Source organism: Volvox carteri (assembly GCF_000143455.1).
Source record: "Volvox carteri f. nagariensis unplaced genomic scaffold VOLCAscaffold_1, whole genome shotgun sequence".
Taxonomy (NCBI): Eukaryota; Viridiplantae; Chlorophyta; class Chlorophyceae; order Chlamydomonadales; family Volvocaceae; genus Volvox; species Volvox carteri.
In genome coordinates, this window is record NW_003307545.1 from 556609 (window position 1) to 571631 (window position 15023).

General features: G+C 55.6%; 1 protein-coding gene across 1 annotated transcript; it reads left to right on the forward strand.

Moving 5' to 3' along the window:
• Positions 1–1110: 1110 nt before the first annotated feature.
• Positions 1111–11091, forward strand: VOLCADRAFT_102614 (uncharacterized protein; the record flags this gene model as incomplete). The annotated part of the gene is made up of 8 exons (XM_002945595.1): positions 1111–1303; positions 3920–3959; positions 4722–4966; positions 6479–6520; positions 7349–7422; positions 7571–7760; positions 9001–9342; positions 9492–11091. The coding sequence occupies 8 exons, from the start codon at positions 1111–1113 to the stop codon at positions 10169–10171; spliced, it is 1806 nt and encodes a 601-aa protein (XP_002945641.1). The 3' UTR covers positions 10172–11091.
• Positions 11092–15023: the final 3932 nt, after the last annotated feature.

Genomic DNA, 15023 nt, shown 5'->3' on the forward strand with positions numbered 1-15023 from the left:
GGATGCTTTTCAAGCACCTCCGTTCCGCAAGGGGACGTGTTTTCCCAGTCAGTCAAATTTGAGGATCCTCGGGACTTCATTTCTGACATCTCAACCGGGGCTGAAAATGTGTCTTTACGTGCAATGAATGGCGTGCTCACGCCACCTTGGAATTTACATCCCTTCCCGGCATCATAGGATCTTAATTCATTTTCGTTTGTGCTGTTGGGTGATTGAGGTCAACAGTCTCATTGGTAGGGTGAGGGTGGATCGGGTTTCAAGATGAGTATCATGTCGTCATGGAGTGCCCTGGTTACGACGACATTTCGACAGGTCCTACGCGAGCGTCGACGTTAGGTGACCGGCGTTTGCTTGCCAAGGCGCTCCACGCGATGCGTCAGTAGAGAAGTTCGCATAACGATGCACCTGCCTAGCTATGTAATCAGTCACCAGGGCAAACTTATTTCATAGACGCCCAAGGTCTCAGCCCGGCCCGAGGTCTCAGCCCGAGGTCTCGGCCGGCCCGAGGGGTCTCGGCCGTCCGTCTCGCCTCGAGGTCTTGGCCGTCCTTTCCATGGAGCCTTATGCTGCAACTCAATAAGAATTCCCTTTACACAATTGAATGCATAACTCATGGTTAAGCAGCCCCTCGCAGAAATGTGAGGGGTCGTACTCTGCCGAATAAACAGACCGTACAAAATGGCCCAAAGACAGTCCCGAATTTTAACGCGCGGATGCGCGCGTGCGATTCGCAAAATGCGCGTGTACAATTGTATATAAATTTTCTTAGAAGAAACACCGCGGTGCGCCAGCGCGAATCGCAGGAAGGCATGCTGGCCACAGGCGCACGCGGCATGCAGCCCGAACAATGGGATGCCTGCTTTGCTGTAATTGAAAGCACAGAAAGCAAACAACGTGGCTTGCAAGACTGGGCGCTTGAAACGACCGCGGGAAGAGGAAGCGTTTGGCGAAGCGGCAGTTTGCGCAAGCAAACGGGCGCGGATTCCGTAGCGCAACGCATACAGCACCTTTTTCAGAGTAAAGTCAAATTACAAGGTTGCGCAAAGTATAACATACATAAACTTAATTAAACATAAGAACAGATAAGACGTTTAGAGCCTTGTCGGTGACATGGACGCCGCTGTTGGCTTGGAACAGCTATTTGCTGTGCATAGGGACGTGCCCGCGTTAGCCGTGTTGCAACAGCTCAGGATGGATTTCAGCCAGCAACAGCCTCAAGAGCTGCTGCACAACCACCGGGAATGTCTTCAGTTGGGCACGTGTAGTTTTGGTCGGCGGGGTCGCATTGCGCACAGAAACCAAGGTGCAGCGTCTCTGTAACATCGCCAACATATCCGGTACGCGGTGGCAGGCTTGCCGAGCACGAAATGAAGGGGGGGTCGCATCTCACCATTCAACTAAGCATGCATGTGCTCGGTTGAATGCTCGGTAGCGTGCGAGTTTACCCCTATCAGGATGTTTGTTTGCATATCCCTCCAAGCGAGAGGGCTTGGACCTATGCTGATGTTCGTTCCAAGAAGTGAACTGAGGACTGATGCTACGTAAATTCGCACGACCCGTTCGGGGTCCACTGTAACAATCGCATCTACGTAAATTCGCCCGTGCGCCAAACGCCCTGTAACTCGCTTACGCTAATCTCACATTCCAATATGCCATTGCACTTTCCTCTCCAGCCTGGCCACAATCTCTTCCTCGCAAACGTACTTGGGCACCTTACAATCCAACACCATACGTGCTTTGGAAACGCGGGCAGCTGCTTCACAAGGACCCCCCTATTTCTTGTCACGTATGTGTGGTTCATATACCCCCCCTGGCGGACGGTGGAACCGTCCATGGCGGACGGTCTGCCGGACGGTCGACCGTCCGGCACAGCTTTCCGGGCACACATACCAACACATACCAACATATTTTTGCACGAAGCAAAAGACATTTTGTTGTAGTTTATCCTGGTGCTCGCGGCGCGCGCGGGCGTGGAGCGCGCGCAGAGATTCCTTGCGCAAGCCGGCAGCACGGCATGCAAACTGCGTCCAGATGAGCCCTTTACCCTTGCAATTTGCTGAGCTTATAGTGAATTAAAGTTTTATAATCTTTTCATGGATAATGTAATGCAATGTGCTATACTGGGGGCTACATCGATGCAAGCGCTAGGAGCCAGCAAATGCATGAAATGTAAACAAAGCTAAAACTAGCATTCGGCTAAGTCAATTAGATGTAGGAGCATATTTATCTGGCGGTTTGGGGCCAGGCTTGGACCGCAGCCATCGGCGACCTGTGTGCATGGGACCCTGTGTGCCTGGGAGCCTGTGTTCCTGTAAGCCTAGGATTCTAAAAGCCTGTGTGCCTGGGAACCTGGGAACGTGGGAGCGTGGGCGCCTGGGATTCTGTAAGCATGGGTTTCTGATAGCATGTTTACTTGGGAGCCTGGGATTCTGAGAGCCTGGGAATCTGGGAGCCTGGGAACCTGGGAGCCTGGGAGCGTGGGATTCTGAGAGCCTGGGAACCTGGGAGCGTGGGAGCTTGGGAACCTGGGAGCTTGAGGACCTGGCAGCCTGGGGACCTGGCAGCCTGGGGACCTGGCAGCCTGGGGACCTGGCAGCCTGGGGACCTGGCAGCCTGGGGACCTGGCAGCCTGGGGACCTGGCAGCCTGAGAGCCTGGGAACCTGGGAACCTGGGAGCCTGGGAGCCTGGGAACCTAAGAGTCTGGGAACCTGGCAGCCTGGGATTCTAAGAGCCTGGGAACCTGGGAGCATGGGAGCCTGGGATTCTAAGAGCATGTGTGCCTGGGAGCCTGGGATTCTGAGAGCCTGGGAACCTGGGAGCCTGGGAGCCTTGGAACCTAAGAGTCTGGGGACCTGGCAGCCTGGGATTCTGAGAGCATGTGTGCCTGGGAGCCTGGCTTTCTAAGAGCTTCTGTGCCTGGGAGCCTGGGATTCTGAGAGCCTGGGAGCCTGGGAGCCTTGGAACCTAAGAGTCTGGGGACCTGGGAGCCTGGGATTCTAAGAGCATGTGTGCCTGGGAGCCTGGCTTTCTAAGAGCTTCTGTGCCTGGGAGCCTGGGATTCTGAGAGCCTGGGAGCCTGGGAGCCTTGGAACCTAAGAGTCTGGGGACCTGGGAGCCTGGGATTCTAAGAGCATGTGTGCCTGGGAGCCTGGGATTCTGAGAGCCTGGGCCTGGGAGCCTGGGAGTTCTAAGAGCCTGGGAACCTGGCAGCCTGGGATTCTAAGAGTCTGGGGACCTGGGAGCCTGGGATTCTAAGAGCATGTGTGCCTGGGAGCCTGGGATTCTGAGAGCCTGGGCCTGGGAGCCTGGGAGCCTTGCCTAAGAGTCTGGGAACCTGGCAGCCTGGGATTCTGAGAGCATGTGTGCCTTGGAGCCTGGGATTCTGAGAGCCTGTGTGCCTGGTAGCCTGTGTGCCTGTAAGCCTAGGATTCTAAAAGCATGTGTGCCTGGGAGCCTGGGATTCTAAGAGCATGTGTGCTTGGGAGCCTGGGATTCTGAGAGCCTGTGTGCCTGGGAGCCTGGGATTCTAAGAGCATGTGTGCCTGGAAGCCTGGGATTCTAAGAGCCTGGGAACCTGGCAGCCTGGGATTCTGAGAGCTTGTGTGCCTGGGAGCCTGGGATTCTGAGAGCCTGGGAACCTGGAAGCCTGGGATTCTGAGAGCCTGGGAACCTGGAAGCCTGGGATTCTGAGAGCTTGTGTGCTTGGGATTCTGGGATTCTAAGAGCCTGTGTGCCTGGGAGCCTGTGTGCCTGTAAGCCTGGAAACCTGGCAGCCTGGGATTCTAAGAGCCTGTGTGCCTGGGAGCCTATGTGCCTCGGAGCCTGGCAGCCTGGGATTCTGAGAGCTTGGGACCCCAGTCTTGAACGAAACTTTGGTATGGCTTCGTTGGCCTGCCCGCCATGCGCTGTGTTGCACAGACAGGCTGGCAGGTGGAATGCAGGACAAGGGCGTAACCGGGTGCGGGGCGTGGTGCCGTGTTGGGTCTTGGGGACATGCGCAAGCTGTGCGCCAGCTCGGATGCCATACAATGGCCTCTTTCCACCGCCAAATGATCATTTACCCAGTAGAGCATTCATTGTGCCATTCAGAGCCGACAAAGGGATGGAACGACGTGTTGGGCGTGACGGTCAGTCTTTGCTGAATCCCTTTCACTAATGCCCAGTGCTTGTGGCCATTGCAATGACCTTAATGCATGATTCAATTATTCCAGTGCGTTGGTGTTATTTAAGCAGGTTACATAAACAGGTCATTAGAATGTCCGCCGCGCGCCTTGGGATGTTGTCTTATTTCTTTCGATTGCTTTCTCCTTTTATGCTAGAAGCCTTTTGACTATGTGCGTCACAATTTTGGGGTTAGTTTCTCCTGGCGAGTGTTTTGCGCGTTAATTGCTTGCCAAGGAGTGCAAGCTGGAGCATTTATTATTAGCGTCTCATGAATCATCTACATACAGATGTTTTGGAGCTTTGGACCATCGTTTCCATGACCGTCCGCTAGGCGTCCGCTGGAACGGTCAGGATGTACGGCGTTGCGGACAGGGGACCGTCCGCCGGCGGGGTATATGTTCAGGTCCCTACGATGAATCCCTGTAATCCCTGTAGGTACGGCAACCGCTTTTCCATTTTTCCGCCAGCAGAGACTTTGTCCTTACGAGGAAGATATAGCATCTGCTTAATGTTCATTACAGTCGGAGCTCTAGTTACACAACTCCGCTGGTGTTAGGCGCATGGAGAATCTTGATAGGAAAATACAGGAGGTCGAGTCGCAGATAGAGGCAACGGAGGATGCACTAAAAGAATGCAAGGACAAAGATGAGTTGGCTCACTTGCGCGAGGAGAAGCGCCAACTCCGCGAGGAGGAGCGCCAACTCCGCGAGGAGAAGCTCAAACTTCTCGAGAAGGAGCGCCAACTCCGCGAGGAGAAGCTCAAACTTCGCGAGGAGGAGCTCTTGCGTCTCAAGATGCAATGTAAGTGAGCCATGAAGTGTGTGCGCCTGAAGCCTTCTTCAGCACCTATATTATAGTCCACATAAACAATATAGAGACAAATGGTCGTAGTATTGCGCCTTGGCCTTTGGACTAATACCTGCTCTATATTAATAGTTTTATATTAATAGTTTTATCTCAACATTCAGAAAAGAACCGAACAGTGGATGCAGATCTAGTGATATGCCCAGAATACTATCAACCAGGGTCAAGCTGCATGTCAAAAAGGTCAATACATCTTGGTGTCACCTGATGAGCACCAGACTGCTGCCTGAACATATACAGGAAAGTAACTAGTAGTGGTGTCTGGTTGTGCCTGATGTGGTCTAGACTGTGTGGCTGTGTCAAATGCACCAGCTTTATGCTGTACAGGAGCAAGAATGGGCTAAGACATGCCCTATGGCATAAAACGGGGGGTACCCAGGGGGTACCCCGCCCCCTTGTTGTGCTTCAGCACGCTCGCATCCCAACACAACAACGCACGAACGAGCGGTCAGCAGAAATGAGGCTTACAACTATAGATCGTAAACAGTAGCTGGACCTCAGAGCTCAGCAGCCCTTGCATCGGTTGTGAAAGCGCTACTTTACTGTGTGCCTAGCACGCCTTGCGCGCAAACCATGGACCAGGAGGCCCAGGATGCCAAGCTGATTGTACATCTTTCAGAAGCATTCAATAAGGACGAGGTGTGGCAGCTGGCCGCCGCAGAAGCATGGCCACGAATCTCTTTGCGACCCTCTCAGCTAGCAAGCTAGCGAAGTCCTTGTTTCTTTTTTCTTTCTTGTTTCCTTTTCCTTCTTGTTTTCCTTGTTTCTTTTCTCAATTGAAAGCTTCCTTTTTTATTAATCAACATTGTCCCTTGCTTCCCGTGTCGCCACGAGCTTTCCTTTATGTTGGTGTTTATCTTTTTTAAATGTGTTATACTTTCTTTGTTTTCGCATTTATTTAATTCGCCATGAAGCAGTTCCCTCGTTCAGTGGACTCCTGCATGCCAAGGGATATGCGGACGCGCCCGCTTCATGCTGTGGTGTTTCCCAGTAGCGGGGGCAACCCGCTGGCCGGTTCTCACAGCAGCCAATCTGGCGTCCGTCACCACACGCCCGCGAATTTTCCACACGCATATGCGTATCCCACCAGCACTCCTGGCTCTTGAAGGCTCTTGAATTTCGCATGCCTGCATCTTTTGCACACATACGCTTAAAGCCCGCACTCCTGGGTTTTGAGAGCTGGCCTTTGCGCAGCCCGCCGTGGCCTTCACACAGTTGTACAGAGTATTTATTCTGGTCGTCGTACCCTGCGTTTCGTTTGAGTGAGGGGCTGCTTAAAAAGCTTTGCGCGCCAATACTTACGCAGGTCTTTTCTCGGGATTGTGGCACTTAGCATAGACCTGCACACATTGAATCCCCGATTGTGCAACCACAGCCTCTGTCTCTTCAGGATACAGCTTGATGTGCAAGAATCCTGACCTGCATACATGTGACGTTCTCGTCATGCAGGCGCGGCGGCAGGGCTGGGCCCCGGGAGCACAGCAGCTGACGGTGAGACCCCATCTGCATTGCAGGGCCTCTAGGCCTGGTGCTCGTGGGAAGGGAACCGATCCTCAGGGTGAACGAATGCCATAGGATTTGATGTGGTGTAGCCTCGCAGCAACACGTATACATGACGTGTAGCATCAGTCCTCAGTTCACTTCTTGTAACAAACATCAGCATAGGTCCAAGCCCTCTCACTTGGAGGGATATGCAAACAAACATCATGATAGGTAAACTCTCACACTACTGAGCATTCAACCGAGTGGCGGTGGTGGCGGCATATAGCCGCAATAATCAACTGCTGTAACGGCCATCATCATCATCATCATCATCATCATTAAAAATCATGGTCATCAGCATCAGTTGCCGTCATTCCAAGGCTTGAAAACTTGTTGGCTGCATCCAGCACCAACTATGGGGAATGACTGAACGAACGGTGTTGTACAATAAATGGCCATACCGATGGGTCGGGTTTGGTCGAAGGAATGTCTTAAGGAGCCAAGTGACAGGGGATGCAGACCAGGGGAGTTCACCAGCACCAGCAGGTGGTGGGCGGGGTGCTGGGACATGGTATGCACCAAGGGTATGCACGCGACACGAGTGTGGCAAGGGGCTGCAGTGCGGGATGGGGCCCCTTGCAGGACCATATGCTGTGTGCGTTATACCACATCGTATCCTCCTACAACAGGCAATGCCATTCCATGCTCACATGCGGAAGGAGGCGCCCGGGGTGGCTGTGACGTCAAACAAGGTCTAACATATATAAACAACATGGTGCTGCACGTTGTGCTGCTCAGTTTTGATGGCTATCTACATCCTTGCGTGCTGCTGTGCAGGAGGCGCATGGACGCGGCTGGAATTCGAGAAGCTTGTGATGTCCTCTCTTAACAAGATTCAAGCGACTCTGACGGTGAGGGTTGGCCCTTGTTGTGCAGGGTCGCAATTGAAGGGGTATGCTATCACCTTTGGTGCACTCATTTGCCTGCGAGCACTGCTCCTTTCTGTACAACACACCCTAACCACTCCGTCCGAGCATGCCCTGCCTGTCGGCTGCGCAGAACCTCCAGCTATCTGTCCCCATAGTCACGGTCACTCCGTCATCCTGCTCATCGACACAACGCAAGCAGATAGAGGAGGCGGTGAGCGTGCGGTTCAACTACGTCACAGCCGCTCAGGCGCCGTGCTGCTGTCCATTTGCGAAGCCCTGGTCTCCCGAGAAGCCGCCCAGGTTCAGCTGGGGAAGGGCCGGTGAGGATGAGCCTAAAACCATCGCGAGCGCAGTGGAACATCTACAGCAGATCGCCCCAGCAGGTATGAGTATGCATATGCAGGATGCTCAGGTGCATGCCGGAGGAGTGGTAGTGGGACATCTCGTTCGCATATATGGGGTTGCATGGGTAGGGTTGTTCCTGACATTAGAATGTTTTCCGTTCTAATCTAATTTCTAATTAGATTCTAATTAGAAATTAGGATCTAATATTAGAAGACGCTCGACAACTTTTCAGGGAGGGGTCCGTTGAACCTGAAATTTTGTATAGGCCATCACAGATGTAAACGCACGCATTTCCAATTAAATTTACTCCGGTCGGGTGCCTGGGGAGGGTACCTACCAGCCAAACCCACGCCAGACTTGCTACGGAAACAACCAAGAACGCCGCCAAACCTGTCCTTTTAAGTCCCTACTTGCACAGAATCACCACATAACTGCCGGGGGAGTGTTTGCTCACTAAGGGGAATGCAAAAACACAGAGAGGAAGGGCTAATCTGGTGCCTGCTAGCCAAACCCACGCCAGACCGCTGCGGAAACAACCAAGAATGCCGCCAAACGTGTCCATTTACGTCCCTATTTGCACAAAATCACCACATCACTGCCGGGGAGTGCTTGCTCGCTAAGGGGAATGCAAAAACGGCGCTGGTTTGAAACGAACACAAACCACTCCTGCGGAAGCCAATGAATAAGTACTTCACTCCCTGGCCTCCTCCAGCAGCTTCATCACCACCTCCTCATCGTTCGCACCGAAGCGGCCCTTCTGCAACACCCTGCTGTTCTGCCGGAGGTAGATCAACTTCTCGGCGCGCTCCTTGCCCAGCCTGTTGCGGGCTTTCGTGAGTTCCTTGTTGCCATACTTGTACATTGGCCCTGATGCTTCCGCCTTCCGATGAGGAAGGGGTGGCTTTGATGGCCCCGCACCTCTATCTGACATTTTCGTGTAAAATGCACGCAGTGAACCGCTGATGCGCCTTAAAGCTACGACTTTCTGGCTGTTCTAATGTCCGTACGACATTAGGATGTTCTAATACGTTCTAAACGGGGTCTTCTAAAATTCTCATTAGATTCTAATTATATTTATTCTAATATTAGTTCTAATGTTCTAATGCCGGCACAACCCTATGCATGGGACTTGTGCACCCGTCATTGGGATCTGTGCCTGTCACTTAATGACCTTCCTAAAGCTGTGCCCAATCCCATGTCGTTGTTGCCCTGCAGATGTGGTGGTCCTCCCCGTGCAGGCCATCGAGTGGCTGGCGGGTAGGGTCCTCTGCGGCAACATCAACATTGTAATCAAGACGTCCAAGACGGACTACATCTTCGTCCCTGAGGCAGCCTGGAAGGATTGCCAGGAGCGGTTCGGTGCCGAGCTGTTTGAAGGGTATAAGCTGTGCGTCACGTCGGGCACGACGACTAGTGCGCTGCTGTCCATGATTGACTCAGTCATTGCGCTGTACGAGGCCAAGACCGAGAAGGCCCTGAAGGACAGCCTGCCGAGTGTGCGTGCCCAGGCGCTGCTCGAGTATCTGGCGATCAACCAGATGAAGGACTGGCCAACTGGTGAGTGCCGATTGGCATGCTCTGCCACCAGTGCTGGATTGACACAGGCCTGTGCAGGAATCGATACAGGTTTCAGTGCTACACCATCCCACGCAATGCCATACTTGCTTCCCACTGAGCTGGCTGCTCCCATACCCTGCCCAATGCAGACGATGTGATTGTGCTGTTCGGTGACCTCAACCGACACTTCGTGGTGCACGCCGGCCGCAAGGATGCAGACGCACCAAAGAGATCCATTCACGTGGCGGGACCGGCCCCACTTCCCGCTGTGCTGAAGGAGTCCCCCTCTACAGAGGCGGACAGGAGCCCTCTGAGCTCAACACTTGGGTTCATACGGGCTCTGCTGGAGACAAGCCGGACTGAAGAGGCCAGCAGTACCGGTGGAGGTTTGGGGCGAGGGGCCACCAGGAACGATGAGGGAGGTTCTGGCAGCAGTGGGCAAGGCGCCACCAACAGCCGCAGGGAAGGGGCCCATGGTAGCGGGGGAGGCGCCAGCGGCAGTGGAGGCAGGGGGGCTGGCAGTGACAGCGGCCATAGCGATGCCGCCGATGCCGCCGACAACTGGGCGGGGGCTGGCAGCGGCAGGAGGCACGGAAAGTCTGGCAGCAGCGGTGCTGACAGCTCAGGTGGCTTGGTTGGTGGAGAGAGCTTTGACGGGGATGAGGGGATTCTGGAGGCGGCGCGGGACAACGCGAGTGCACAGGCCTTCATGTCGCTCCTGCGGCTGCCCGAGGTGTACGAGCCACTGGGGTTCAAGGAGCCGCCCAAGTCCTTCCGACCCCCAACAAAGGAGGAGTTGCTGGCCAGGTTCCGGCCTTTTGAGGGTTAGGGAGCAAGGCAACCGGCGCACACACCTGGTGCTCCTTGACCGTGTGCACTGCGCATTCAGTCATCCATACCGCAGCACTACCGCAGCCTCTGCCGCAGCCTCTGCCGCATGCACTTCTGGTGGTGACAAGGTGCTCCCCGGCAGCACGGGGCATCACTAAGCTGCGCTGTCCTGCCATCGCATCCGTCCACCACTGCTGGGGTGGGCATGAACAGCAGGGGCTTGGCACCATCGAGCTGGGCCACTGGGTGTGGTGCTGGTGTGGCTGGACTCTGGCGGTGTGGGTGTGGGTGTGTACATGGGGCGTGCTTGTATGAGACCAAGAGACATCAGGGATGGAATGCGTGTTGCAGAATATAATTCAGCAGATTGTTTGGTGGATTGTGTGTGTGTGTGTGACTGTGTTTGAGAACAGAAGACTTTAGTGAAAGACGTGTATGCATTGCCGTGCATACTGACTGTGTGTGTGTGTGTAAACTACAAAAAAGGAAAAGCGGAACACGGAATGTGTGCAATTGCGGTGCAACAGCAAAGGCAGCGGCTCTAGGTGTTACCTTGCGAGCGATGCAAGGCTTGTATCGCGTGCAGGTGTTGCAATGTGCACAGTGTGTATGTAGAGGGGTGCGGCAGTGGCCGGTGCAGGGTGTAGAGCTGTAGCTGAACAATACCTGTGGCAGCGGCTTGTGATAGCCAGGTGCTGGGTGGTGGGCCTGAGGGCAGTAGCGTGGGTTGGTAGTGAAGCCTTAACTGCCACAGAACGCGCATTCTGGGTACGCATTGTGGGAAGAGTAGATAGGGACTGGGTTGTGCTGCATGGCAGGTTGTGACCTGGCGGCTCAGCCCTGACGACCGTTTTGCTATTGGGCGAATTGAGGGAAGCTAGGACACATGCTGATATGGGTTTTGAACAGGACTGCTGGAGCGAGCGGGAAGTACTGTGGTGTCACGGCACCTACTGTACTGTAGGGCATCGAAAGTTCACGTGGACTGGCAGTACACTTGAAACTGCTTCCAACTTCACGCATGTCGCGCCTTCATGCCGGCTTTGCATTTCACCAGCAGCTGGGGCTTATCTTTAGTCCATGGCATGTCATGCTGCCACTCTGCTACGTTGGGGCCTACACCTAGGTGTATTGCAGGTGTTCTCTTATGCACTAACAACAACAGAACGGCCCTTGTAACGAATCTGGGGAACTCAACTTTGGGGTGTGTACGGAGAGTCTCCAAGTCTAGGCGTGAAAGCACATAGCAACGTCACTTGACCTCAGGGCTCTCATAAAGATGTTGAGCTTTATTACACCTCCATGGAGACGGGTAAAGCTTGGCCCCGGTGGGGATTGGGGTTACAGAACCATCAATCGCCCCTTTTACCATCGCCATGCCCCCTTCCACCGTCGCCATCCCTGCCGTCTCCCCTGCCACCGTCACCAACCCCGTCATCGCCCTAGCAACCCGACATCACCCCTTCCACCATCACCGCCCCTTCCACCGCAGCCGTCGTCATTGCCCGAGCAACCGTCGCCATCCCAGCCATCACCCAAAGCACTGTCACCCCTGACACCATCAACCCTGCCACCGTCGCCATCCCCGCCGTCACCCCTGCCACTGTCACTATCCCCACCATCGGCCCTGCCACCATCACCATCCCCGCCGTCGGCCCTGCCACCATCACCAACCTCGCCGTCGCCCTAGCCACCGGAACTGCTGCCGCAATCACCCCTGCCACCGTCGCCATCCCCGCCGTCACCCCTGCCACCGTCACCAACCTCACCGTCACTCGAGCCATTGTCACGAAAACCGCCATCACCCCTTTTACCATCGCCGTACCCGCTTCCACCGTCGCCATCCCTGCCGTCTCCCCTGCCACCGTCACCAACCCCGTCATCACCCTAGCAACCCGCCGTCACCCCTTCCACCATCATTGCCCCTTCCACTGCCGCCGTCGCCGTTGCCCGAGCTGCCGTCGCCATCCCAGCCATCACCCAAAGCACCGTCGCCCCTGACACCATCAACCCTGCCACTGTCGCCATCCCCGCCGTCACCCCTGCCACCGTCACTATCCCCACCGTCGGCCCTGCCACCGTCACCATCCCCGCCGTCGGCCTTGCCACCGTCACCAACCCCGCCATCGCCTTAGTACCCCGCCGTCTCCCCTTTCAACATCACTGTCCCCGCCGTCGCCCCTGCAACCGCTGCCAGCCCCAGTGCTGCCTGAGCCACCGTCACCAACCCTGCCGTCAACTGTGCCACCCACCGTCGCCCCTTCTACCATCACCATCCCCGGCGCCGGCCCTGCCGCCGTCGCCATATGCATCCCCGCTGTTGCCTGAGCAACCGTCGCCATCCCCGCCGTCACCCTAAACACCGTCACAGCTGCCGCCATCACCTCTGCAACCTTCGCCATCCCCGCCGTAACCCTAAACACCGTCACCATCCCCGCCGTCGCCCCTGCCACCGTCACCAACCCCGCTCACCCCCTGCCACCGTCACCAACCCCACCGTCACTCGAGCCACCGTCACGAAAACCGCCATCACCCCTTTTACCGTCGCCGTACCCCCTTCCACCGTCACCATCCCTGCCGTCTCCCCTGCCACCGTCACCAACCCCGTCATCGCCCTAGCAACCCGCCGTCACCCCTTCCACCATCACCGCCCCTTCCACCGCCACCGTCGCCATTGCCTGAGCAACCGTCGCCATCCCAGCCATCACCCAAAGCACCGTCGCCCCTGACGCCATCACCCCTGCCACCTTCGCCATCCCCGCCGTCACCCCCAGGGTTCTTCACCCCGATTCGGGCCCGAACTGTTTTGAGATATTTCCATTCTGACCGAAAGGAAAATTAGTGCGCCCCGGAGCATTCCGAACGGATTTGGGGCCTTTTGGACCATTTCTTCGGGGGCCCCACCGAAGCATTTTGAAGGCATTTTCGGAAAAAACCGAACGATATTTCAGCGTAAATTTGCATGTTTTCGGATACAGACAGGGCCTGGAAACCGGGCTTGCCGTATAAGGCCCGCTTGGTCACCAGTCAAACAACAACTCGCGAGCTGACCAGGAACTAAGTTGACGCGCCGTTGATCCGCTAGATTTGGTTGGATGCTGGTGGTGAGTTGCCAAACTCAAAGAGTACACTCTGAAGTCGGATGGGGTGAATGGCTTAGGGTGCCCCTCTAGCAGGGGAGAGCAGGGAACTGCCTCGGGAAGGAGGCCACTGGTGAAGCTTAACCACCCTGTAACAACATCAACAAGTATAAATGTCCATTGCGGCTGTTTCGAACCTGTATCGCAGACATTTTCATACATTTAAGCATATGCATATGCCACATTTTCATACATCTAAGCATATGCATATGCCACATTTTCATACATCTAAGCATATGCATAGCTAAACATGCCCGAGTAAGCTGATGATGAGCGCCCAACCAAGGTGCCCCGCATCTCCCTCGGGTTCGCGGCTTCTTTAAGGCATCTGGTGAGTTTCTATCATACAAATAATATAATAGTGGCGCTATGAAAGTACCCGGGGAACTGATGCGGAACTAATGGCAACTTGTGATTAAAGCTGCTGAGGAGTATGTTGCAAAGAACCCGGATGGGCTCCTGCACCGTATTGCCAAGGTGGGCGACTGTGTTCTGCCTGATGAGAGTGATGATGAGGGCAGTGTGGGCAGTGAAATTGCTGAGGCCTATTATCCTTCTGATAACCAGGAGGTCGAGAGTGTGGCAAGTGATGAGGTGTACCCGTCTGAGGAGACGGACGATGACGATGTGGCAGGTGTGGTGGAGGCGATTGCTGCAGAGATTGATGAGGAGCGGCGCCTCCTTGGTTTTGCGTAAAATCCTTGCTGAAATATTTCTCCCAGGCGCTATGTACCAAAATAAAATCAAACATCTGTTAGTTCAGCCGCCCTAGCATATAACGATAGAATCCAGCTAATTTGTACCCCGAAAACCGCTTCAGACAGCTTCGGGGTACCCGAAAACACGGTCAGGCTGACAGGAAAATTTTCGGGGAGGGCACCGAAAGGTTATTCAGAGGATTTCGGACACAGCCGAAATTTTGGGGTACCCTGGTGAAGAACCCTGGTCACCCCTGCCACCGTCACTATCCCCGCCATCGGCCCTGCATCCGTCACTATCCCCGCCGTCAGCCCTGCCACCATCACTAACCTCGCCATCGCCTTAGTACCCCGCCGTCTCCCCTTTCAACATCACCGTCACCGCCGTCGCCCCTTCTACCATCACCATCCCCGGCGCCATACCTGCCGTCGCCGCCGTATGCATCCCCGCCGTTGCCCGAGCTGCCGTCGCTATCCCCGCCGCCACCCTAAACACCATCACCGCTGCCGCCATCACCTCGGCCACCTTCGCCATCCCCGCCATCACCCAAACCACCGTCGCCCCTGCCGCCATCACAACTGCCACCGTCTCCCCTGCCACAGTCGCCAACCCCACCGTCACCAGAGCCACCGTCACGAACCCCGCCGTCATCCCATCCACCGTCGCAATCCCCGCCGTCGCCCCTTCCACCATCACCATCCCCGGCGCCGGCCCTGCCGCCATCGCCGTATGCATCTCTGCCGTTGCCCAAGCTACCGTCGCCATCCCCGCCGTCACCCTAAACACCGTCACAGCTGCCGCCATGACCTCTGCAACCTTCGCCATCCCCACCGTAACCCTAAACACCATCGCCATCCCCGCCGTCACCCCTGCCACCGTCACCAACCCTGCCGTCACCCCTGCCACCGTCACCAACCCTGCTCACCCCCCTGCCACCGTCACCATCCCCGCCGTCGGCCCTGCCACCGTCACCAACCCCGCCCTCGCCTTAGTACCCCGCCGTCTCCCCTT